The sequence below is a fragment of the Macaca fascicularis genome, chromosome 6, assembly GCF_037993035.2.
Source record: "Macaca fascicularis isolate 582-1 chromosome 6, T2T-MFA8v1.1".
In the NCBI taxonomy this organism is placed as follows: domain Eukaryota; kingdom Metazoa; phylum Chordata; class Mammalia; order Primates; family Cercopithecidae; genus Macaca; species Macaca fascicularis.
In genome coordinates this window covers 138,359,041-138,383,658 of record NC_088380.1, presented here as the reverse complement: position 1 = coordinate 138,383,658, position 24,618 = coordinate 138,359,041, and the positions used below count along the sequence as shown (strand labels likewise).

At 38.3% G+C, this 24,618-nt stretch overlaps 1 protein-coding gene across 1 annotated transcript in view; it reads left to right on the top strand.

Annotated features, from left to right (window-relative positions):
- MEIKIN (meiotic kinetochore factor) overlaps positions 1–24,350 on the top strand; it is a 126,994-nt gene extending 102,644 nt beyond the window's left edge. The window contains exon 12 of the mRNA XM_045395088.3: positions 24,086–24,350. Within this exon, the coding sequence (XP_045251023.2) occupies positions 24,086–24,226 (141 nt within the window). The 3' untranslated portion in view covers positions 24,227–24,350. The remainder of the gene's footprint in view (positions 1–24,085) is intronic.
- Positions 24,351–24,618: the final 268 nt, after the last annotated feature.

Sequence of the window (24,618 nt, the reverse complement as noted above, 5' to 3'; positions counted from 1 at the left end):
TAACATCACAACTAAAAGACAACCAAGAGGAAACCAACCCCAAAGTTAGCAGAAGACAAGAAACAACCAGAATCAAAGCTGAACTGAAGGAGATTGAGTCATCATAAACCATTCAGAAGATCAACAAATCCAGGGGTTGGTTTTCGGAAAAAAAAAAATACAATGCATAGACTGCTAGCTAGACTAATATAGAGAAAAGAGAGAAGAGCCAAATAAACACAATTAGAAGCAACAAAAGGGATATTAACACTGGCCCTACAGAAAAGCAAATAACCATCAGATAATATTATGAAAACCTCTATGTACACAAACTAGAAATTCTGGAAGAAATGGATAAATTCCTGTACACATGCACCCTCCCACATACACCTTCCTGAACCAGGAAGAAATTGAATCTCTGAACAGACCAATAATGAGTTCCAAAATTGAATCACTTGGACACAGGAAGGGGAACATCACACATCGGGGCCTGTCATGGGGTGGGATGAGGGGGGAGGGATAGCATTAGGAGATATACCTAATGTAAATGACAAGTTAATGGGTGCAGCACACCAACATGGCACTTGTATACATATATAACAAACCTACACGTTGTACACATGTACCCTAGAACTTAAAGTTTAAAAAATAAAAATAAAATAAAAAATAAAAGCCTACCAACCAGAAAAAGTCCAGGACCAGGATTCTCAACTAAATTCTGCCAGAAGTATAAAGAAGATCTAATACCATTTCTACTTAAACTATTCCAAAAAATTGAAAATGAAGGACTCCCCTCCAACTTACTCTATGAGGCCAGTATCATCCTTATACCAAAACCTGGCAGAAACACAACAAAAAAAGAAAACTTCAGACCAATATCCTTGATGAACATTGATGCAAAAATCCTCAACAAAATATGGGCAAACTGAACTCTAGCAGCACATGAAAAAGCTAATTCACCACAGTTAAGTAGGCTTTATCCCTGGGATGCAAGGTTGAGTCAGTATACACAAATCAATGTGATTCATCACATAAACAGAACTAAAGACAAAAGCCACGTTATTATCTCAATAGATGCAGAAGAGGTTTTTGATAAAATTCAACACCACTTCATGTTAAAAATTACCAATAAACTAGATATTGAATGAATATACCTCAAAATAAAAAAAGACATCCGAGACAAACCGACAGCCAACATCATCCTGAATAGGCAAAAACAGAAGTACTACCCTTGAAAACCAGCACAAGAGAGACAAGAATGCCCTCTTTCACCATTCCTCTTTAATATAGTATTAGGAATCTTGGCCAGAGCAATCAGGTAAGAGAAGGAAATAAAAGGCATAGAAATAGGAAGAGAGGATGTCAAACTATTCGTGTTTGCAGACTACATGATCATATATCTAGAAAACTCCATATTCTTGGCCCAAAAGCTCCTTAAGCTAATAAACAATTTCAGCAAATTCTAAGGATACAAAATCAATGTACAAAAATAACTAACATTCCTATACAGCAATTACAGTTAAGCCAAGAACCAAATCAGAAACACAATCCTATTCAGAATTGCCAGAAAAAGAATAAAATACCTAGGAATACAGCTAACTAGGGAGGTGAAAGATCTCCACAAAGAGAACTACAAACCATGGCTGAAAGAAATTAGAGATGACGCAAACAAATGGCAAAACATCCCATGCTTATGAATAGAAAGAATCAACATCATTAACATGGCCATACTACCCAAAGCAATTGATAGATTCAATGCTATTCCTATCAAAGTACCAGTGATATTCTTCACAGAACTAGAAGCTATTTCAAAATCTGTATGAAATCTTAAAAGATCCTGAATAGCCAAGGCAATTCTAAGCAAGAAGAAGTATCACACTACCTTCAAACTATGCTACAGGGCCATAGTGACCAAAACAGCATGGTACTGGCACAAATAGACAAAAGGAACAGCATAGAGAGCTCAGAAATAAGGCCACACACCTACAATCATCTGATCTTGGATGAAGCTGAGAAAAGCAAGCAAAGGAAAAAGGACTCCCTATTCAATAAATGGTGCTTGGATAACTGATTAGCCATATACAGAAGATTGAAAATGAACCCCTTCCTTACACCATGTGTAAAAATCAACTCGAGATGGATTGAAGGCCTAAATGTAAAACCCAAAACTATGAAAATCCTGGAGACATAGGAACAGGCAAAGATTTCATGACAAAGATGCCAAAAGCAATTGCAACAAAGCAAAAATTGACAAGTGGGATCTAATGAAACTAAAGACTTTCTCCACGGCAAAATAAACTATCAATAGAGTAAACAGACAACCTACAGAATGGGAGAAAATCTCCCCAAACTATGCATCTAACAAAGGTCTAATATCCAGCATCTACAAGGAACTGAAACAGATTTTCAAGAAAAAAAAAAAAAAAAAAAAACATTAAAAAGTGGGCAAAAGACATGCACAGACACTTTTCAGAAGATGACATACATGTGGCCAAGAAGCATATAAAAAAAAGCTCAACATCACTGATGGTTAGAGAAATGCTAATCAAAACCACAATGAGATATCATCTCACACCAGTTAGAATGGCAATTATTAAAAAGTAAAAAAATAGATGCTGATGAGGTTGTGGAGAAAAAGAAACAGTCATACACTGTTAGTGCGAGTGTAAATTAGTTCAACCATTGTGGAAAGCAGTATGGCAATTCCTCGAACAGCTAAAAACAGAACTACCATTCAACCAAGCAATTTCATTATTGGGTATATACCCAAAGGAATATAAATTGTTCTACCATAAAGATACATGCATGTGTGTGTTCACTGCAGCACTGTTCACAATAGCAAGGACATGGAGTCAGCCTAAATGCCCATCAGTGGTAGACTGGACAAAGAAAATGTGGTACATATACACCGTGGAATACTATGCAGCCATAAAAAAGAATGAGATAATGTCTTTTGCAGGAATATGAATGGAGCTGGAGGCCATTATGCTTAGCAACCTAACACAGGAACAGAAAACCAAATATGGCATATTCTCACTTATAAATGAGAGCTAAATGATAAGAACACATGGACACATAGAGGGGAACAACACAGGGGCCTTTTAAAGGGTGGAGAGTAGGAGGAGGGAGAGGATCAGGAAAAATAACTAATGGGTACTAGGCCTAATACCTGGATGACAAAATAATCTGTACAACAAACCCCCATGACACGGGTTTACCTAATAACAAACCTCTACATGTACCCCTGAACTTAAAAGTTAAAAAAAGACAGACATACACACCAATGAAACAGAGCAGAGTGCCCAGAAGTACAGCATATACAAAAATTAACTCAAAATGGATTAAAGACTTAAATGTAAGACCTGAAATCATAATAAAACTCCCAAAACAAAACATAGGGTAAAACCCTCTTGGTATTGGTCTTAGCAGTGCATTTCTTGGATATGACACCAAAAGCACAGGCAACAAAAGCAAATATAAACATTCTGGACTACATCTAATAAAAAAGCTTAAGTACAACAAAGAAAATGACATGATGAATAGACACCTAGGGAATGTTAGAAAATATTTGCAAACCATATATCTGATAAAGAGTTGCTATTATATATATATGATATCCAAATATCATATATTTGGAGAGATATATATATACGGAACACAAAACTCAATAGCACATACACACACACACACACACACACACACACACACACACACATATATAACACAAAACTCAATAGCAAAAAACCAAATAGCTGTATTCAAAATGCTCAAAGGACCTGAATTGCCATTTCTCCAAAAAAAGACATACAAATGGCCAACACTTACATGAAGAGCTCAACATCACTAATCAGGGAAATTCAAATCAAAACTACAATGAGAGATCACCTCATACCTGTTAGAATTGCTTATTTTAAAAACAACAGATTAAAAAGTATAGGCAAGAGTGTAGGGAAATGGAACCCTTATACACTGCTGATGGGAATGTAAATTGGTATCATTATTATGGATAAAAGGATGGGGGTTCCTCAAAAAATTAGAAATATAGGTTCCAGTAATTTCAACTTTGTGTATATATTCAAAGGAAATGAAATCAGTATCTCAAAGATATCTGCACTACCATGTTTATTGCAGCAATATTTACAATAGTCAAGATGTGGGAACAACACGAGTGTCCATTGACAGATTAATGGATAAAGAAAATGTGACATACATTTGCCAATCAGCCGTTAGAAAAGAAGAAAGGTGACATGTATGAACCTGGATGGCAGTATGCTAAGTGAAATAAGCCAGACATAAAATGACAAATACTGTATGATCTCACTTATATGTGGGATCTAAAAATGTCACACTTACAGAAGCAGAGAGTAGAATGGTGGTTGACAGGGGCTGGGGTTGGGGGAAATGAGAGATGCTGGTCAAAGGGTACAACTTTCAGTTATAAAATGTGTATGTTCTGGGAATCTAATGTACAGCATGGTAACTATAGTTAATAACAGTGAATTGTTTACTTGAAATATAATAAGAGAGCAGATTTGAAATGTTCTTACCATATACAAAAAAGGGAAGCTGTGTGTTCATGGATGTGTTAATTTGATTGTGGTACTTCTTACACAATGTATGTGTATATTATCAAATCATGTACACCTTGAATATCTGCAATTTTTATTTGTCAATTATACCTGAGAAAAGCTGGAAAAAATAAAATGGTGATTATAAATAAAATACAGTGTACACTTAGTACACCTCTCCTTCCAAACCAAAATATAACATATAAAATGGTTTTTTTTAGTATCCACTACCAGTTATCTTTCATCATAGCGCTCTCATTTTTTTAGTTATTAACTTTTATTTATTTCTTAGGTTGGTAGAGTGTGTCTGAAGACAAGGTTTTCATGAAGAATGCAGTGATTTATTTTTGAAGTTTTTATTATCTGAGAATATCTTTGTATAGAAACAAAGGAAAGATAAACATTTTATAAATATTTTCTTCTTAGAACTTGGTAGACATTAATTTATTATTAATTTATTATATTTCAGAGGTTTCTTTGGTTACTGATATGGTTTGGCTGTGTCCCCACCCAAATCTCAACTTGAGTTGTATGTCCCAGAATTCCCATATGTTGTCTGGGAGGGACTCAGTGGGAAGTAATTGAATCATGGGGGCTGGTCTTTGTCATGCTATTATCATGTTAGTGAATAAGCCTCACAAGATCTGATGGGTTTATCAGGGGTTTCCACTTTTGCTTCTTCCTCATTTTCTCTTGCTGCCACCATGTAAGAAGTGCTTTTTGCCTCCTGTCATGATTCTGAGGCCTCCCAAGCCATGTGGAACTGTTAGTCCAATTAAACCAAAAATGTGGAAGCAACTTTGGAACTGGGTATCAGGCAGAGGTTGGAACAGTTTGGAGGGCTCAGAAGAAGACAGGAAAATGCGGGAAAGTTTACAACCTCCTAGAGACTTGTTGAATGGCTTTGACAAAAATGCTGATCGCAATATAAACAATAAGGTCCAGGCTGAGGTGGTCTCAGATGGAGATGAGGAACTTGTTGAGAACTAGAGCAAAGGTGACTTTTGTTATGTTTTAGCAAATTAGCAAGGAGACTGGCAGCATTTTGCCCTTACCCTAGAGATTTATGGAACTATGAACTTGAGAGAGATGATTTAGGGTATCTGGGAGAAGAAATTTCTAAGCAACAAAGCATTCAGGAGGTAACTTGGGTTCTATTAAAAGCATTCCGTTTTAAAAGAGAAACAGGCATAAAAGTTTGAAAAATTTGCAGCCTTACAATGTGACAGAAAGGAAAATCCCCTTCTCTGAGGAGAAATTCAAGCTGGCTGCAGAAATTTGTATAAGTAATGAGGAGCCAAATGTTAATCCCCAAGACAATGGGGAAAATGTATCCAGGGCATGTCAGAGGTCTTCATGGCAGCCCCTGCCATCACAGGCCTGGAGGCTTAGGAGGAAAAAGTGGTTTTCTGGGCCAGGCCCAGGATCCCCGTGCTGTGTGCAGCCTGGAGACATGGTGTTCTGTATCCTAGCTGCTCTAGCTCTGGCTGAAAGGGGCAAATGCAGAGCTTGGGCCATGGCTTCAGATGATGAAGTCAAGAACTGAGGTTTGGGAACCTCCTCTTAGATTTCAAAGGATATATGGAAATGCCTAGATGCCCAGGCAGAATTTTGCTGCAAGGGTGGGGTTCTTACTGCTAGGGCAGTGCAGAAGAGATATGTGGGGTTGGAGTCCCCACACAAAGTCCCTGCTGAGGCACTGCCTACTGGAGTTGTGAGAAAAGGGCCACTGTCCTCCCGACCTCAGAACGGTAGCTCCACCAACAGCTTGCAGCGTGCACCTGGAAAAGCCACAGACACTCAACACTAGCCCATGAAAGCAGCCAGGAGGGAGGTTGTACCCTGCAAAGCGACAGGGGTGGAGCTGCCCAAGACCATGGGAACCCACGTTTTGCATCAGTGTGTCCTGGATGTGAGACCTGGAGTCAAAAAGAGATCATCTTGGAGCTTTAAAATTTGACTGCCCTGCTGGATTTCAGACTTGCATGGGCCCTGTAACCCCTTTGTTTTGGCCAATTTCTCTCATTTGGAATGGCTGTATTTACCTAATACCTGTACCCCCGTTGTATCTAGGAAGTAACTAGCTTGCTTTTGATTTTACAGGCTCATAGGCAGAAGGGACTTGCCTTGTCTCAGATGAGACTTTGGACTGTGGACTTTTGGCTGAAATGAGTTGAGACTTTGGGAGACTGTTGGGAAGCCATGATTGGCTTTGAAATGTGAGGACATGAGATTTGGAGGTGCAAAGGGTGGAATGATATGGTTTGGCTGTGTCCCCACCCAAATCTTGAATTATATCTCCCATAATTCCTATGTATTGTGGGAGGGACCCAGGGGGAGGTAATTGAATCATGGGGACCAGTCTTTCCTATGCTATTCTTATGATAGTGAATAAGCCTCATGAGATCTGATGGGCTTATCAGGGGTTTCTGCGTTTGTTTTCTTCCTCATTTTCTTTTGCTGTCATGATGTAAGAAGCGCCTTTCACCTCCTGCCATGATTCTGAGGCCTCCCCAGCCATGTGGCACTGTAAGTCCAGTTAAACCTCTTTTTCTTCCCAGTCTCTGGTGTGTCTTTGTCAGCAGTGTGAAAACAGACTAATACAGTTACAATCACAAAAAAACTCAAATAGCGTAAGCCAAAAATAAAAAGTGTAGAAGGAGGATTTATTGACTTCCTGATTGATTGATTGATTGACTGAGACACGGTCTTGCTCTGTCATCCAGGCTAGAATACAATGGTGTGATATAGTTCACTGTAATCTCAAACTCCTGGGCTTAAGCAGTCCCCCCACTTCAGCCTCCTGAGAAGCTAGGACTACAAGCATGTGGCACCATGACTGGCTAATTTTTAATTTTTTTTTTTTTGAAACAATGGTCTTACTTTGTTGCCCAGACTGGTCTCAAACTCCTGACCTCAAGCAGTCCTACTGCATTGGCCTCCCAAAGTGTTGGAATTAGAGGTGTGAGCCACCATGCCTGGCCAAAAGGAGATTTATTGACTCATGTAAATGGAAAGGAGAGTGTTGAATCCAAACTTTAGTGCATCTTGTTAGAAAGTCCTCTTCAACTCACACCTGTAATCCCAGCACTTTGGGAGGCTAAGGCAGGCGGATCACCAGAGATCAAGAGTTCAAGACCAGCCTGGCCAACATGGCGAAACCCTGACTCTTCTAAAAATACAAAAATCAGCTGGGTGCAATGGTGCACGCCTATAGTCCCAGCCACACGGGAGGCTTAGGCAGGAGAATCACTTGAACCCAGGGGGCAGAGGTTGCAGTGAGCTGAGATCACGCCATTGCACTCCAGCCTGGGTGACGTAGTGAGACTCTGTCTAAAAAAAATAAAAAATAAAAAAATAAAAAATCGAAGTCCTCCTCAGGTCTTGTAGGTTTTGTTTGTTCTTGTTTTTAAAATGTTAACCTATCTTTGATTGGCTTCATTTTCTTGGGCTTCCACCCAAGAAACAGGCTTCCACCCAAGAAACAGCCTTCCACCCATCTCTTGTGGCTTACTTTATCATAGTCTAAATTGAAGGGGAGAGGTTTCTTTCTAGGTGTGTATGTTTTTCAGTCCTGGTTAAGGGCTCCAGTTAGCTTTGACTGTTCCACATGCCTCTATTTTGGACCAATTACAATTGCCAGGGAAATAGTAAACTATAATTGGCTAATCCTGGGTCACTTGCTTACTTCTGTGGTCAGGTGACAAAGTTTATAACCAAAAGGAAGATGAGAATCTTGCTGAGCAGATGTTTTTCTTTTGAAAATGTGTTAAACTCATTTTCTGTTGTATTTCCAATCATTGCCTAGTTTAATTTACTTTCTTTTGTAATGTAAATAGGCTTTAAGGTTTTTTTGTTTGTTTGTTTGTTTTGTTTTCTGTTTCATAAATCTTTTTCTTTCAGACAGGATCTCACTCTGTTGCCTAGACTGGAGTGCAGTGGCATGATAGTGGCTCACTGTAGCCTTGACCTCCCAGGCTCAATTGATCCTCCCACCTCAGCCTCCCAAGTAACTGGGACTACAGGCATGTGTCAGCACACCTGGATAATCTTTGTATTTTTTTTTTTTTTTTTTTTTTTTTAGTAGAGATGGGGTTTCACCACATTGCCTAGGCTGATCTCAAACTCCTGCAATCAAGCGATCTGCCCACCTCAGCCTCCCAAAGTGCTGGTATTACAGGCATGAGTCACTGTGCCCAGTCTCACAAATCTTAAAATCAGTGGAGATTCTACCCAATTTATGGCAGATGGTAAACTGTGACCACTTTTTTGTGTGTTTGTCCTAGAGTAAATTATTAACTTGTTTACTTCTTATATTAATGCCTTAAAGATGCTGTAACAAAGAACCACAAACTAGGTGGCTTCTTAAAACAACAGAAATCTATTCTCTCATTTCCTGAGGCCAGAAGTCTGAAATCAAGGTGTTGGCAGGGCACAGCCATGAGGGGAGGCACTTTCTTCTATGTTCTGTTAAACTCAGGCATTTCTTGGCTTGTGGCAGCATAACTCCAATATCTACCTCCCATCTTCACATGACTGTCTTCCCCCTTTGTCTTTGTGATCTTAACTTGATTAAGTCTGCAGAGGCCTTATTTCCAAATAAGGTCACCTTCACAAGTACTGGGGGTTAGGACTTTAACATATTTTTTGGGAGGAGAACACAATTCAACCCATAACACTTGCTTTTTTATTTTTCTGTTTAGTCTATCCTAAACTCTTTGCCAATTGCCTGTATTGCCTCTCTAGATCTTCAGATTCACCAAATTTACCACAAATTTCAGTTTACTAAGGAAGTCTCTCCTAGAGCATTCTGACCTGTTCTCCCATATGGTGCTATTGCCCTCTGTGCCCCATCCTAGTATTTCTTTGTACCATCATCCTGGGAACTCACTTTGCCAGTCTTCTGTTTTCCCCATCCCATGGCTTTCTCTTTTTGCCTTAGTCTAGGAGCTAATCTTCCATTGGCTTCCTATGAAAGGGTACATGTTACAGAAATTGTTTGAGACTTTTTGTGACCGAAAATGTTTTTATTTCATCTTCATATTTGATTGATTATTTAAGTTGGCTAGGATTTTAGGTGGAAATAATTTTCTTTATAATTTTTTCAGCATAACTTTATTATAGTTCTAGCTTCCAGTGTTGCTTTGAGAAGCCATGTTGATCTCTACTCCTTTATTAATGATCAGCTATTTCTCTATGGAAGCCAGAAGATCTTCTCCTTGTCCCTTATATTCTGAAATTTTATGATGATGTGTTTCAGTGGTTTCTGCTTTTATCTTTATTGACTTTTTCCTTCTATTTTCTTTCAACTTATTTTATACATTGCTTAGTACTGGTTTAGCTTTATCCAACAAGTTTGATAGGTTATAATTTCAGTATTATTTGGGTTTATGTAGTTTTACATTCCATTATGACTTCGTTTGACCCAGGAGTTCCTTAGAAATGTGGATTTTAGAAATTCTGAGCGCATGAAGACTTTTAACATATATTTGTTATTCACTTCCAACTTAATTACATCATGGTCAGAGAAAGTGTTGCATACCTGGTATGGATTCTTTGAAATGTGCTTTAGTATGAGTCTTTTTCTATGTAATGTGTTAGAACATGGTAGATTCTTTTAATTTGGAAAAATAAGCACCTTGGTTTGGGGAAATTTTAAAAATTATTTTATTGATAATCTCTACTTCTTTCTTTTTTTGAGCATCTATTATATGGAGATTGGGCTTCCTATATTGGCCTTCTCATCTTCCTATCTTCTTCTAAAAACCTTTTGTCATTTTGTTCTACTCTCTGGAAGATTTCCTCAATTTTATCTTCCAAATCTTATATTAGGCCAGGCACAGTGGCTCACGCCTATAATCCCAGAACTTTGGGAGGCCAAAAGCAGCAAATCGCTTAAGCTCAGGAGTTCAAGACCAGCCTGGGCAACATGGTGAAATCCCCTCTCTAAAAAAAATACAAAAATTAGCGGGGCATGATGGTGTGTGCCTGTAGTCCCAGCTACTCAGGAGGCTGAAGTGGGAGGATGACTTGAGCCCGGGGGGCAGAGATTGCGGTGAACCAAGATTGTGAGATCATGCCACTGCATTCCTGCTTGGGCGACAGAACCAGACCTGTCTCAAAACAAATCTTATATTAAAGTTTTTGTACTATGTAATAATATTTTTAATGTACAGCAGCTCTTTTTTTGTTCTCTGGGTACTTCACTATTTCATGGTTACTACATCTTCTAACCTTAATTAATTAATTAATTAATTATTTTTGAGACAGGGTCTTGCTCTGTCACCCAGGCTGGAGTGCAGTGGCATGTTCATGGCCTCAAACTCCTGGGCTTGAGTGATCCTCCCACTTCAGCCTCCTGAGTAGCTGGGACCATGGTCGTGCACTACCATGCCTGGCAAATTCTTTTGAAATATATTGATAGATGCCTTACAGCCTAGTACATGGTCAATTTTTATTAAATGTTGCATGTGTTTGAAAGTAATGTTTATTCTGTAACTGTTGGTAGGTAAATTCTCCATATGTCAATTAAATAAAACTTGTTAATTCTGTTTTTCAATATTTCTCTATCTTTCCTAATAGCTTATCATTTAAGCCATCAATAACATAGAGGAATGTGTTGAAATTAGCCACTACTATGATGGTAGATTCATTACTTTCTTCCTATAGATCTATAAATTTTTGCTTTATGTATTTTGAAGCTCTTTTATTTATTCCATGCATGTTTATGATTGTTGTTTTTCTGGTGAACTGAACCAGTTTTCATTCTTTAGCAAGCCTTTCTGTTTCTAATAATGTTTTCTTTTGTCTTGAATTCTATATTGTCTGCTATATAGTTATCCTACTTTTCTTTACCTATTTCCTTGGTATATCTTGTTCTATCCTTTTATTTTCAACCTTCTCATAGTCTTATGTTTATGGTACGTCTCTTGTAAATAGCTGGATTTTTCTTCCAGTCTGACGAGCTCTGTCTTTTAACTTTCAAATTTAGTCCATTTATATGTACTGTGATTATTGATATATTCGGACTTGTTTCTGTGATTGTAATTATTATTTCCTTTCATCTAGTTTTTTTGTATGCCTCCCTTTTCTTCTTAACAATTTTTGATTCATTGAAAAAACAATTTTGGCTGGTCATGATGGCTCACACTTGTAATCTCAGCACTTTGGGAGGCTAAAACTGGAGGATTGCTTGAGGCCAGGAGTTCAAAGCCAGCCTGTTCAACATAGAGAGACCCTGTCTCTACAAAAGAAAAAATAATTAGTCAGGCATTGTGGCACATGCCTGTAGTCCTAGCTACTCAGAAGGCTGAGATGGGAGGATCACTTGAGCCCAGGAGTTTGAGGCTGCAGTAAGCTATGATTGTGTCATTCTAGCCTGGGCAACACAGTGAAACTCTTAAAAATTTAAAAAAAAAAAAATTAACTTTTTCCATTTCACTTCTTTCCCCTACTGGTTTGAAACATACTTTCTATTTTGTTTCTTAGCATTGTATTAGTCCATTCTCACACTGCTATAAGGATAATACCTGAGACCAGGTAATTTATAAAGGAAAGAGGTTTAATTGACTCACTGTTCTGCATGGCTGGGGAGGCCTTAGTAAACTTACAATCATGGTAGAAGGCGAAGGGGAAGCAGGTACCTTCTTCACAAGGTGGCAGGAAAAAGAGAGCACAGGGGAAGTGCCAGACACTTATCAACCAAGTCTCATGAGAACTCACTATCACAAGAACAGCATGGGGGAAACTGCCTCCAGGATCTAATCACCTCTTACTAGGTACCTTCTCCAACATGGGATTATAATTTAGATTATAATTCAAGATGAGATTTGGGTAGGACACAAAGCCAAACCCTATCAATCATGCCTACTCTTGAAATTTTACATGGTATATTTAAGTTAGTAATGTCTAAAAATTAAACAGTAACTCAACTTTGTTGGCGAAAAATATAAGGAACTTATAATACTTTTAAGTTCAATCATCCACTCCCAACATATATTTTTGTTTTACAGTATTTTGGTTGTCTTTTCTTTAATCCCGAATTATAATCAGCATTATTGCTATTATTTAGACAATGTTTGTTTATATTACATATATTTAAATTTACTTACCTTTTATTCTTGCCTCTTAGGACAGTCATCTCAGGCCATTTTTCTTTATTTTGAAATTCACCATTTAGGCCAGGCACAGTGACTCATGCCTGCAATCCCAGCACTTTGGGAGGCCAAAGGGGAGGACTCCTTGAACCCAGGAGTCCAAGACCAGCCTGAGCAACATAGCGAGACCCTATCTCTAGTAAAAAAAAAAGAAAACAAGAAAAATTCACCATTTAGATTAGTTCATTTAGTGAAGATCTTTGGTGGTAGATTGTGTTAGGTTTAAAAAAATGCCTTTGTCTTTATTCTTGAAAGATAGTTTTTCTTAGTACACATTTCTGAGTTGACAGTCATTTTCTCTCTGATCTTTGATGGTGTCATTCCACTGTCTTTTGACTTACATGTGGCAGTTACAGTTGTCCTAATAGTATAATTGTCATTGCCTTGTAAAGTATATGCAGGAAAGGGTTAACTCAGCAGGCTTGCACATTCCCAAGGTCCTTAGGACTGTCCTGTGGCCAGGCTCCTGGGAGATAACCTCTGAGTCCTTGGAGTGTTCTGCTTCTTAGGAATGTCTGTATGCCTGAAGTCTTGGGCCTTGTCAGGTAGTTTATGCAAACAATTTGGTTTATGGTAAATACTTGTTTTTGATGCCTGAGGTTTTGGTCCACTCTATGTCTGTTTGACCTCTGGGGGCTGAGTAGCTGAGGTCTGTCATGAAGGAACTACATGCCTGTGTGACTGACCCCAAATAGAAACCCTGACCTCAAGGCTCACTGAGCTTCCCTTTTGCACATGGGAGAATTAAATGCTGATCATGTGACTCCACTGTAGGACAACTGCTCCTTGTCTTGGCCCTATGTCTTTTCCCTTTGCCAATTTTAATCTGTATCCTTTTGCTGTAATAAACTGTAACCCTGAGTAAAACAGCTTTTCTGAATCCTATGAGTCTTAGCAGATCACCGAGCCTGAGGGTGGTCTTGGGGCCTGACACATATATCTTTTGTTACTGGATTTTGTTAAGGTCTCTTTGTTTGGGGTGTGCTATAATTTTACTGGAATGTGTACATAAGTGGATGATGATGATTATTATTTTTTAAGACAGGGTCTCACTCTGTCACCCAGACTGGAGTGCAGTGGTAAGATCATGGCTCACTGTATCCTTGACCTCCTGGGTTCAAGTGATCCTCCCACCTTAGCCTCTTAAGTAGCTGGGACTACAGATGCATGCCACCATGCCCAGCTTTTTTTTTTTTTTTTTTTTTTTTTTAGTAAAATGAGGTCTCCCTATATTACCCAGGTTGGTTTTGAACTCCTGGAGTCAAGCAATCCTCTCACCTCAGCCTCTCAAAGTACTGGGATTACAGGTGTAAGCTACTGCACCTGGCTTGATTATTAATTTTGTTTGCTGTTCTTTGTAAATTCTGATTTTTCTTGGGATTGGGCTTCCTAAATCTGTGGATTTATGTCTTTCATCAATTTGGGAAAATTTTCAGCTATTATTTATTATATTCTCTCTGGAATGGTAATTATATGTTAGGCTTCATTCTGTCCTCCATATTGTTCAACCTTTGTTCAATATTGTTCATTTATTTGTTATAGTCTGGACAATTTCTTTAGTAATTCTCTCTTTATCTATCTACTCTGCTTCTAAAGCCTTTCACTGAATTTTTTATTTCAAAAACTTTTTCGTTTCAAGAAATTCTGGTTGTTTCTTTTTCAAATCTTCTTTCCGTTCCTGGTTATTGTTTTGTTTTGTTTTGAGACAGGATGTCTCTCTCTGTTACCTAGGCTGGAGTGCAATAGTGGGATTATATCTCACAGTAACCTTCAACTTTTGGGCTCAAGTGATTCTCCTCTCTTAGCCTCCTGAGTAGCTATGGCTGCAGATGTGGACCACCACACCTGGCTAAGTTTTCTAATTTTTTTTTTAGAGTCAGGTCTCACTATGCTGCGTAGGCTGGTCTTGAACTCCTGGCCTCAAGTGATCCTTCCACCTTGTCCTCCCAAAGTGCTGGGATTACAAGTGTGAGCCACCGCGCCTGACCTGAATTTTATTCTTGATAGTTTTTGGTTGCTTGTTCATCCTTGAGAGCCTGGGGCCTGAGGGAACTCACCACGCTGAAGGGAAAGGCCATGGGCAAGGTCTAATGCTGTGCTGGCTTCAGGTCTGACCCAGCTTAGTCTCATTGGTGGTGGTCACAGGGGTGCTTGCATCATCATACCCTCAGTTCCAGGTGGCTCAGCAAAGAGAGATAGAGACTCCATTTGTTTAGGAGAAAGTAAGGGAAAAGAACAAGAGTCTCTGCCTAGGAATCCAGATAATTTTTCCAGATCTTGTCCAACACTACCAAGGTGGTACTGCTATAAGTCTTGTCCAACACTACCAAGGTGGTACTGCTGCAAGTCTGCAAAAACCAGTGTTACTTGGGGCCCAAGTCCCTTGAATATCTAAGAAAGCTTCCCAAGAAGCACAGGCATAAACAAACCCAGATTGTAAAGACTATAATAAATACCTAATTCTTGAATGCCCATACATTGATGAACATCTATAAACACCAGCATCATCCAGGAGAACATGACCTCACCAGAACTAAATAACACACCAGGGACCAATCCAGGAGAATAGAGATAATATCACCTTTCAGACAGAGGATTCAAAATAGTTGTTTTGAGGAAATTCAAAGAAATTCAAGATAACATAGAGAAGGAATTTAGAATTCAGAATTTAGAATTTAGAAATCAGGTAAATTAGACAAAGGCATTCAAATACTTAAAAAGAATCAAGCAGAAATCCTGAGTTGAAAACTGCAATTTGGCCTACTTAAGAATTCATCAGAGTCTCTTAACAGCAGAACTGATCAAGCAGAAGAAAGAATTAGTGAGCTTAAGACTGGCTATTTGAAAAGACAAAGAGGAGACAAAAGAAGAAAGAATAAAAAATGAAGCACACCTACGAAATCTAGAAAATAGCCTCAAAAGGGCAAACCTAAGAGTTATTGGTCTTAAAGAGGAGGTAGAGAAAGAGATAGGGATAGAAAGTTTATTTAAAGGGATAATAACAGAGAACTTCCCAATCATAGAGAAAGATATCAATATCCAAGGACAAGAAGTTTGTAGAACACCAAGCAGATTTAATCTGAAGACTACCTCAAGGCATTTAATAATCAAACTCTGAAAGGTCAAGGATATAGTAAAGATCCTAAAAGCAGCAAGGAAAAAAAAAAAGAATCAACATAAAATGAAGCTCTAATACATCTGGCAGCAGACTTTACAGTAGAAACCTTACAGGCCAGGAGAGAGTGGCATGACATATTTAAAGTGCTGAAGGAAAACAACTTTTACCCTCGAATAGTAAATCTGTCCAAAAATCCTTTAAGCATGAAGGAGAAATAGAGATCTCCATAGACAAACAAAAGCTGAGGGATTTCATCAACACCAGATTTGTCCTACAGAAAATGCTAAAGGGATTTCTTCATTCTGAAAGAAAAGGATATTAATAAACAATAAGAAATAATTTAAAGGTAGAAAACTCACTGGTAATAGTAAGCAGAGAGAAAAACAGAATAGTATAACATTGTTATCACAGTGTATAAACTTCTCTTGACTTAAGGAGAAAGACTAATCAGTGAACCAGTAAATCATAACTACAACTTTTCAAGACATAGACAGTACAATAAGACATAAAGAGAAAAAACAAAAAGTTAAAAAGCGAGGGGACAAAGTTAAAGTATAGAGTTTTAATATTATTTTTGCATGTTTATGAAATCAGTGTTGTCATCAGTTTAAAATAGTTATAATATTTGCAAGCCTCATGGTAACCTCAAATCAAAAAACATACAACGGATACACAAAACATAAAAAGCAAGAAATTGAAGTGTACTGCAAGAGCAAATGATCTTCACTAAAAGGAAGACAGGAAGGAAGGAAAAAAGAAAGAGAAGACCATCAGTCAACCAGAAAACAAATAATAAAATGGCAGCAGTAGGTCCCTAACTATCAATAACAACATTGAATGCAAATGGACTAAACTCTCCAATGAAAAGACATAGAGTGGCTGAATGGATTAAAAAAAAAAAAAAAGAAAACAAGACCAAATTATCTGTTGCCTACAAGAAGCACACTTCAGCTATAAAGATACACACAAACTGAAAATAAAGAGATGGAAAAAGATATTGTATCCCAATAGAAACCAAAAAAAAAAAAAAAAGTAGCTATACTTAGACAAAACAGATTTAAAGGCAAAAACTGTAAGAAAAGACAAAGCAGGTTATTACATAAAGATAAAGGGGTCAGTTCAGTAAGAGCATATCGTGAATACATATGCACCTAACACTGGAGCACCCAGATATATAAAGGAAATATTAGTAGAGCTAAAGAGAGAGGCTGGGTGTGGTGGCTCATGCCTGTAGTCTCAGCACTTTGGGAGGCCAAAGTGGGAGGATCACTTGAGCCCAGGAGTTTGAGACCAGCCTGGGTAACAAAGTGAGACCCCATGTCTCCAAAAAAAAAAAAAAGCCAGGCATGGTGGCACCAGCTATACATGAGGCTGAAGTGGAAGGACTGCTTGATCCCAGGAGGTTGAGGCTGCAGTGAGCTGTGTTTGGATCACTGCATTCCATCCTGGGCAAAAGAGTAAATCTTGTCTCACAAAAAAAAAAAAAAAAAAGGCAGAACTCAATATAACAACAGCTAGAGACTTAAAGAGCCCATTTTCAGCATTGGACAGATCTCCCAGACAGAAAATCAACAAAGAAACATCAGACTTAATCTGCACTGTAGAACAAATGGACCTAATATATATTTATAGAACATTTTATCCAGTGGCTTCAGAATACACATTTTTCTCCTCAATGCATGAATCATTCTCAAAGGACAGACCATTTGTTGGGTCACAAAATGAGTCTTAAAACACTCAAAAAATTGAAACAATATCAAGCATCTATCCTGACTGCAATGGAGTAAAACTTCAAATCAATAATGAGGAATTTTGGAAATTATAGAAACACCTGGCATTTAAACAGTATGCTCCTGAATGACCAGTGGTCAATGACAAATTAAGAAGGAAATTGAAAATATTGTTGAAACAAATAATAATGGAGATACAACATTCCAAGACCTATGGGATACAGCAAAAGCAGTACTAATGGAAATTTAGAGCTGTAAGTACCTACATCAGAAAAGAGGAAAACCTTCAAATAAGCAACTTAACGACACATCTTAAAGAACTAGAAAAAGCAGGAGCAAAGCAAACCCAAAATTAGTAAAAGAAAGAAATAATAAAGATCAGCACAGAAATAAATGAATTTGAGGAAACATACAAGAGATCAACAAAACAAAAAGTTGGTATTTTGAAAAGATAAACAAAATTGACAAACCATTAGCCAGACTAAGAAAAAAAGAAGACCCAAGTAAATAAAATCAGAGATGAAGAAGGAACATTACAATGAATACTACAGAAATTCAAAGGATCATTAGTGGCCACTATGAGCAACTATATGCCAATAATTTGGAAAATTTAAAAGAAATGGAGAAATTTTGAGACACAGAGAACCTACAAAGATTGAACCATCAATCAAAAACCTGTATAGACCAATGGCAAGTAATGTGATTGAAGCCATAATAGTCTGCCAGTAAAGAAAAGCCCAGGACCTCATGGCTTTGCTGCTGAATTCTACCAAACATTTGAAGAAGAACTAATACCAATCCTACTCAAACTGTTCTGAAAAATGGAGGAGGGAATACTTCCAAATTCATTCTGTGAGACCAGAATTACCCTGATACCAAAACTAGAGAAAGACACCTCAAAAAAAGAAAATTATAGGCCAGTATCTCTGATGAATATTGATGGAAAAATCCTCAACAAAATAGTAGCAAACCAAATTCAACAATACATTTAAAAGATCATTTATCAGCCAGGCACAGTGGTTCACGTCTGTAATCCAAGCACTTTTGGGAGGCTGAGGCAGGCAGATCACCTGAGGTCAGGAGTTGGAGACCAGCCTGGCCAACATGCTGAAACCCTGTCTCTACTAAAAATACAAAAAAATTAGCCAGGCATGGTGGTGCACACCTGTAATCCCAGCTACTCAGGAGGCTGAGGCAGGGGAGTCACTTGAACCTGGGAGGCAGAGGTTGCAGTGAGCTGAGAACACACCACTATACTCCAGCCTGGGTGACAGAGTGAGACTCCATCTCAAATAAATAAATAAATAAATAAATAAATAAATAAATAAATAAATAAAAACCGTATCATGACAAAGTAGGTTTTATCCCAGGGATGCAAGGATAGTTAAGCATATGCAAATCAATCAACATGATACTTTGTGTCAACAGAATGAAGGACAAAATCCATATGATCAATTGATGCTGAAAAGCATGTGATAAAGTTTAATACCCCTTCATGATAAAAACAATAAAAAAACTGGGCATAGAAGGAACATATCTCAACACTGTAAGAATTAAAGAAAGGAAAGAAACAAGAAAGGTAGCTTTCCAGTCAAGGCAGGTTTATCTTAGAGAAAACAAACCTGAGAGGAGCCTTCTGGCCGAGTTAGGTCAGAGGCACACTGTCTTATAGACTAAAAGTTTTTAAGGATTCAGAGTGGGAGAGTTTATTAGAAGCTTGGATTGCTTCTGTGTCTCTCTGTTGTGCCTTTTTTTTTTTTTTTTCTTTGATGGAGTCTAGCTTCTAGCTCTGTCACCCAGGCTGGAAGTGAGCCTCCACCTCAGGGTTTCAAGCAATTCTCTTGCCTCAGCCTCCAGAGTAGCTGGGATTACAGGCATGCACCACCATGCCTGGCTAATTTTTGTATTTTTGGTAGAGTTGGGGTTTCACCATGTTGGCTAGGCTGGTCTTGAACTCCTGACGTCAACTGATCCTCCTGTCTTGGCCTCTCAAAGTGCTGGGATAGCAGGCATGAGCCACCACGCCTGGCCTGTTGTGCTTATCTGGGAGGGAGAGTTGTGTGTGTGTTCCCATACATCTTTCTGCAGCTGCAGGCATACCTCCCCACCACCAACGCCCCCAGTCTGCTTTTAGCTTCCCTGTCTTAGTGCACCTGCAGGGAAAGGAATGTGCCTATTAAGGCCCACTGTTTTACTGGGGCCCATTGTATGAGGGTGAAGTTTGGCAGTTACCCAAGAGACTTCCCCCCCATTTCCCTCTGTGTGGGAGCTGTCTTATCTGTGTTTTACTGTCTGCTCTTTCTGGCTGCTAGTAGGTAGAATAGAAATGATTTCCTTGAAATGCATGAGGCTAGAAAGGTAGCTGGAACTTAAAGTGGCGGTATTTGTCTGAGATGATGGTGCTTCTGCTCTGTCAAACATAATAAAAGCCATACATAATAGATGCACGACTAGTATCATACTGAATGAGAAAAAACTGAAAGCCTTTTTTTTTTTTTTTTTTTTTAAACCTGGAACAAGACAAGGATGCTCACTTTCACCAGTTATTCAACATAGTATTGGAAGTCCTAGCTAGAGGAGTCAGAAAAGAGAAAGAACTAAAGGGCATCTGAATTGGAAAGGAAGAAGTTATCTTTGTTTGCAGATAATATGATCTTATACTTGAAAAAACCTAAAGATTCCACCAAAAAGCTATTAGAACTGATAAATAAATTCAGGAAAGTTGCAAGATACAAAATCAACATACCAAAATCAGTAGCATTTCTATATGCCAACAGTGAACAATCTGAAAAAGAAATTTAAAAAGTAATCCCTTTTACAATAGCCATAGGTAAAATAAATACCTAGGAATTTACTTAACCAAAAAAGTGAAAGATCTGTACAATGAAAACTATAAAACATGAAGGAAATTGGAGAGGACACCAAAAAAATGGAAATATATTTCATGTTCATAGATTGGAAGAGTCAATATCATAAAAATATCCATACTACTCAATGCAATGTACAAATTTAATGGAATTTCTATGAAAATACCAATGACATTCTTCACAGAAACAGGAAAAACAATTCTAAAACTTACATGCAGTCACAAAAGATCCAGAATAGCCAAAGCTATTGATACAGTTGGTCTCTGTGTTCCCACGCAAATCTCACCTTGAATTGTAGTAATCCCTATGTGTCAAAGGCGGGACCAGGTGGAGGTAATTGAATCATGGGGGCAGTTTCCCTCATGCTGTTCTCATGATAGTGAGTTTTCACAAGATCCGATGGTTTTATAAGGGGCTTCCCCTTCACTTGGCACTTATTCTGTCTTCTGCCATCCTGTGAAGAGGTGTGCCTTTCACCATGATTGTAACTTTCCTGAGGCTATCCCAGCCATGTGGAACTGTGAGTCAATTAAACCTCCTTCCTTAATAAATTACCTAATTTGGGGTATTTTTTTCATAGCAGTATGAGAACGGACTAATAGAGCTATCTTGAGCAAAAAGAACAAAACTGGAAGAATGATATTACTTCAAGTTATACTACAGAGCTATGAAAACAACATGGTGCTGGCATAAAAAGAGACACACAGACTAATGGAACCGAATAGGGAACCCAGAGAGAAATCCATACAGCTAAAGCGAGCTCATTTTCCATAATGGTAGCAAGGACATACATTGGGGAAAGACAGTCTTTTCAGTAAATTATACTGGGAAAACTGAATATTCACATGCAGAAGAATGAAAGTTGATCCTTACCTGTTACCTTATAGAAAAATTAAAGTGGATTAAATACCTTAAGACCTCAAACTATGACACTACTACAAGGAAACATTGAAGAAACACTCTAGGACATTGGGCAAATATTTATTGAATAATACCCCATTAGCACAGGCAACCAAAGCAAAAATAGACAAATAGGATCACATCATGTTAAAATGCTTCTACACAGCAAAGGAAACAATCAACAATGTGAAGAGACAACCCACAGAATGGGAGAAAATATTTGCAAACTACCCATCTGGCAAGGGGTTAATAACCAGGAGCTCAAACAATTCTGTAGGGAAAAGGGGCTCAAATATCTCTGTAGGAAAAAAAATCTAATAATCTGATTCAAAAATGGGGAAAAGATTTGAAAAGACATTTCTCAAAAGGAGACATACAAATTACAAAAAGGCATATGAAAAAGTGTTCAACATCACGGATCATCAGAGAAATGCAAATCAAAAGTACAGTAAGATATTATGTCACCCCAGTTAAAATGGCTTTTATCCCAAACTCAGGCAATAACAGTTGCTAGTGAGAATGTGGAGAAAGGGAACCCTTATAAACTGTTGGTGGGAATGTCAATTAGTACAACCTCTATGGAGAACTGTTTGGAGGTTCCTCAAAAAAACTAAAAATAGGCTAGGCACGGTGACTCATGCCTGTAATCCCAGTATTTTGGGAGGTCGAGGTGGGCGGATCACGGGGTCAGGAGTTTGAGACCAGCCTGGCCAACATAGTGAAACCCGGTCTGTACTGAAACTACAAAAATTAGCCAGGCATGGTGGTGTGCATCTGTAATCCCAGCTACTTGGTAGGCTGAGGCAGGAGAATTGCTTGAACCTGGTAGGTAGAGGTTGCAGTGAACCAAGATCACGCCACTGCACTCCAGCCTGGGCAACAGAGTGAAACTCTGTCTTGGGGAAACAAACAGACAAACTAAAAATAGAGCTACCAATCCAGCAATCCCACTGCTGGGTATATATCCAAAAGAAAGGAAACCAGTATATCGGAGAGATATCTGCACTCCCATGTTTGTTGCAGCACTGTTCACGATAGCCAAGATTTGAAAGGAACCTAAGTGTCCATCAACAGATGAATGGATAAACAAAATGTGATACTTACACACAATGGAGTACTATTCAGCCATGAAAAGGAATGAGATCCTGTCATTTGCAACAACATGGATGGAACTGGGGGTCATTATGTTAAGGGAAATAAGCCATGCACAGAAAGACAAACATCACTTGTTCTCACTTATTTGTGGGATCTAAAAATCAAAACAATTGAACTCATGGAGATAGAGAATAGAAGGATGGTTACCAGACACTGGGAAGGATAGCTGAGTGCTGGGGGTGGGGATTGGTGGGGGTAGGTGGGGATGGTTAATGGGTACAAAACAATGGAAAGAATGAATAAGACCTGGTATTTGCTGGCCCTATAGGAAACTGCCTTAGGTACACAGGAAATGCAGTTATGAATTATATTCTGAGTTCTTGCACAAAGTGGAAATGGTAAAATTATAAAAGTCTGGTATTTAAAATTGTACATTTAAAAATAATGAATTGGATTGTTTATAATGCAAAGGATAAATGCTTGAGGGGATGGATACCTGATTTTCCATAGATGTGATTATTATGCATTGCATGTCTGTACCAAAACATATAATGTACTGCATAAATATATATACCTACTATATACTTACAAAACTTAAAAAATATTTTTTTAAATTTACATAAGAAGTTTCTGGTCGGGCACGGTGGCTCACTCCTGTAATCCCAGCACTTTGGGAGGCCGAGACGGGCAGATCGCCTGAGGTCAGAAGTTAGAGACGAGCCTGGCCAACATGGTGAAACGCCGTCTCTACTAAAAACAAAAAAATTAGCCAGATGTAGTGGCGCATGCCTGTAGTTTCAGCTACTTGGGAGTCTGAGGTACGAAAATCACTTAACTTGGGAGGCAGAGGTTGCTTTAAGCCAAGATCACGCCACTGCACTCCAGCCCGGGCAAAAGAAAGAGACCCTGTCTCAAAAAAAAAGAAAAAAAAATTTACATAAGTTTCTATATAGACTTTATTTAAAATAACAGAAGCCCTGGATAAATACATCTCTGCTTCTGAATTCTAAAAAACAAGATATGTCACTTCTGAAAGATAAGGCATTTCTTTCCTTTCTTTCCCCCCTCCCACTCCCTCTCCTGCTCCCCCTCACCATCTTCCTCTCCCTCCCCCTCCCCCTCTGCCTCTGCTTCAGCCTCTGCCTCTGCCTCAAGGGATCCTCCTGCATTGGTCTCCCAAAGTATTGGAATTACAGGCATGAGCCTCCGTGCCCAGCCAGTATTTTTTTATTCCAGAGACTATCTGCCTGATGGGAAATTGTCAGAATTACCTGAGGTAAAAAATTAAGGAATTTAGTGTTTAACTCAGTTAAATTTAAATTTGTGTTTTAACTCAATAAATCATGCAAACTTTCTCTCCCACTTCAGCATGCTTGAATCTCAACTCTACCATTACTTGCTCCCTATCCTTAAGTAAGTCAATCTCTCCGAAACTGTTTTCTCATTTATAAAATGGAGATAATATAATCTGCCTTGCTTGGTTTTGTGAATATTAAATGAACATATTTTTAAAACCAATTACTGTTAGGAGTGGAGTAAGCATTTAATAAATGCTTGCTATTATTAATATCTAAGAAATACAGGTATTAAGACTAGTTGCATTTGAAGTAAAGCAACATACAAATGTAATATTTGGAGGAATTATGTAATATCTGCTTTTTTTCTTTTCCAGTTTCCTGCAAATGCATCAGAAATATGTTGTATTATTAGAGCATCACCAGGAGGAACTAGACAAGTGAAAAATAAAGGTGTTATTGTAAAGAAGAAGAAATATTCTCTTCCTAAGGATATCCCTCAAGGTACTGTAGTATGAATGCACAGCATACTTTTTGAATGATAGAAAACTTTTTTTTCATTAAAAATGCCTTATGTACACAGGAAATTCAGATATAAATTGTATTCTAAGAGTTCTTGCACAAAGTGGAAATGGTAAAATTATAAAAGCCTGGTCAGGGGTGGACTCAGTGGCTCATGCCTATAATCCCAGCACTTTGGATAGCTGAGGTAGGAGGATCAGTTGAGCCTAGGAGTTCAAGGTTATGGTGAGCTATCATCAGGTCACTGTACTACAGCCTGAGTGACAGAGGGAGACACTGTCTGTCTCTTCATTAAAAAAAAAAAAAGTCTGGTCAGATTTCAGAACCAGAACCAGAGTAAAATAATTTTTTTTAAGACAGATACTTTATCTTTTGAAAAATTAGCATA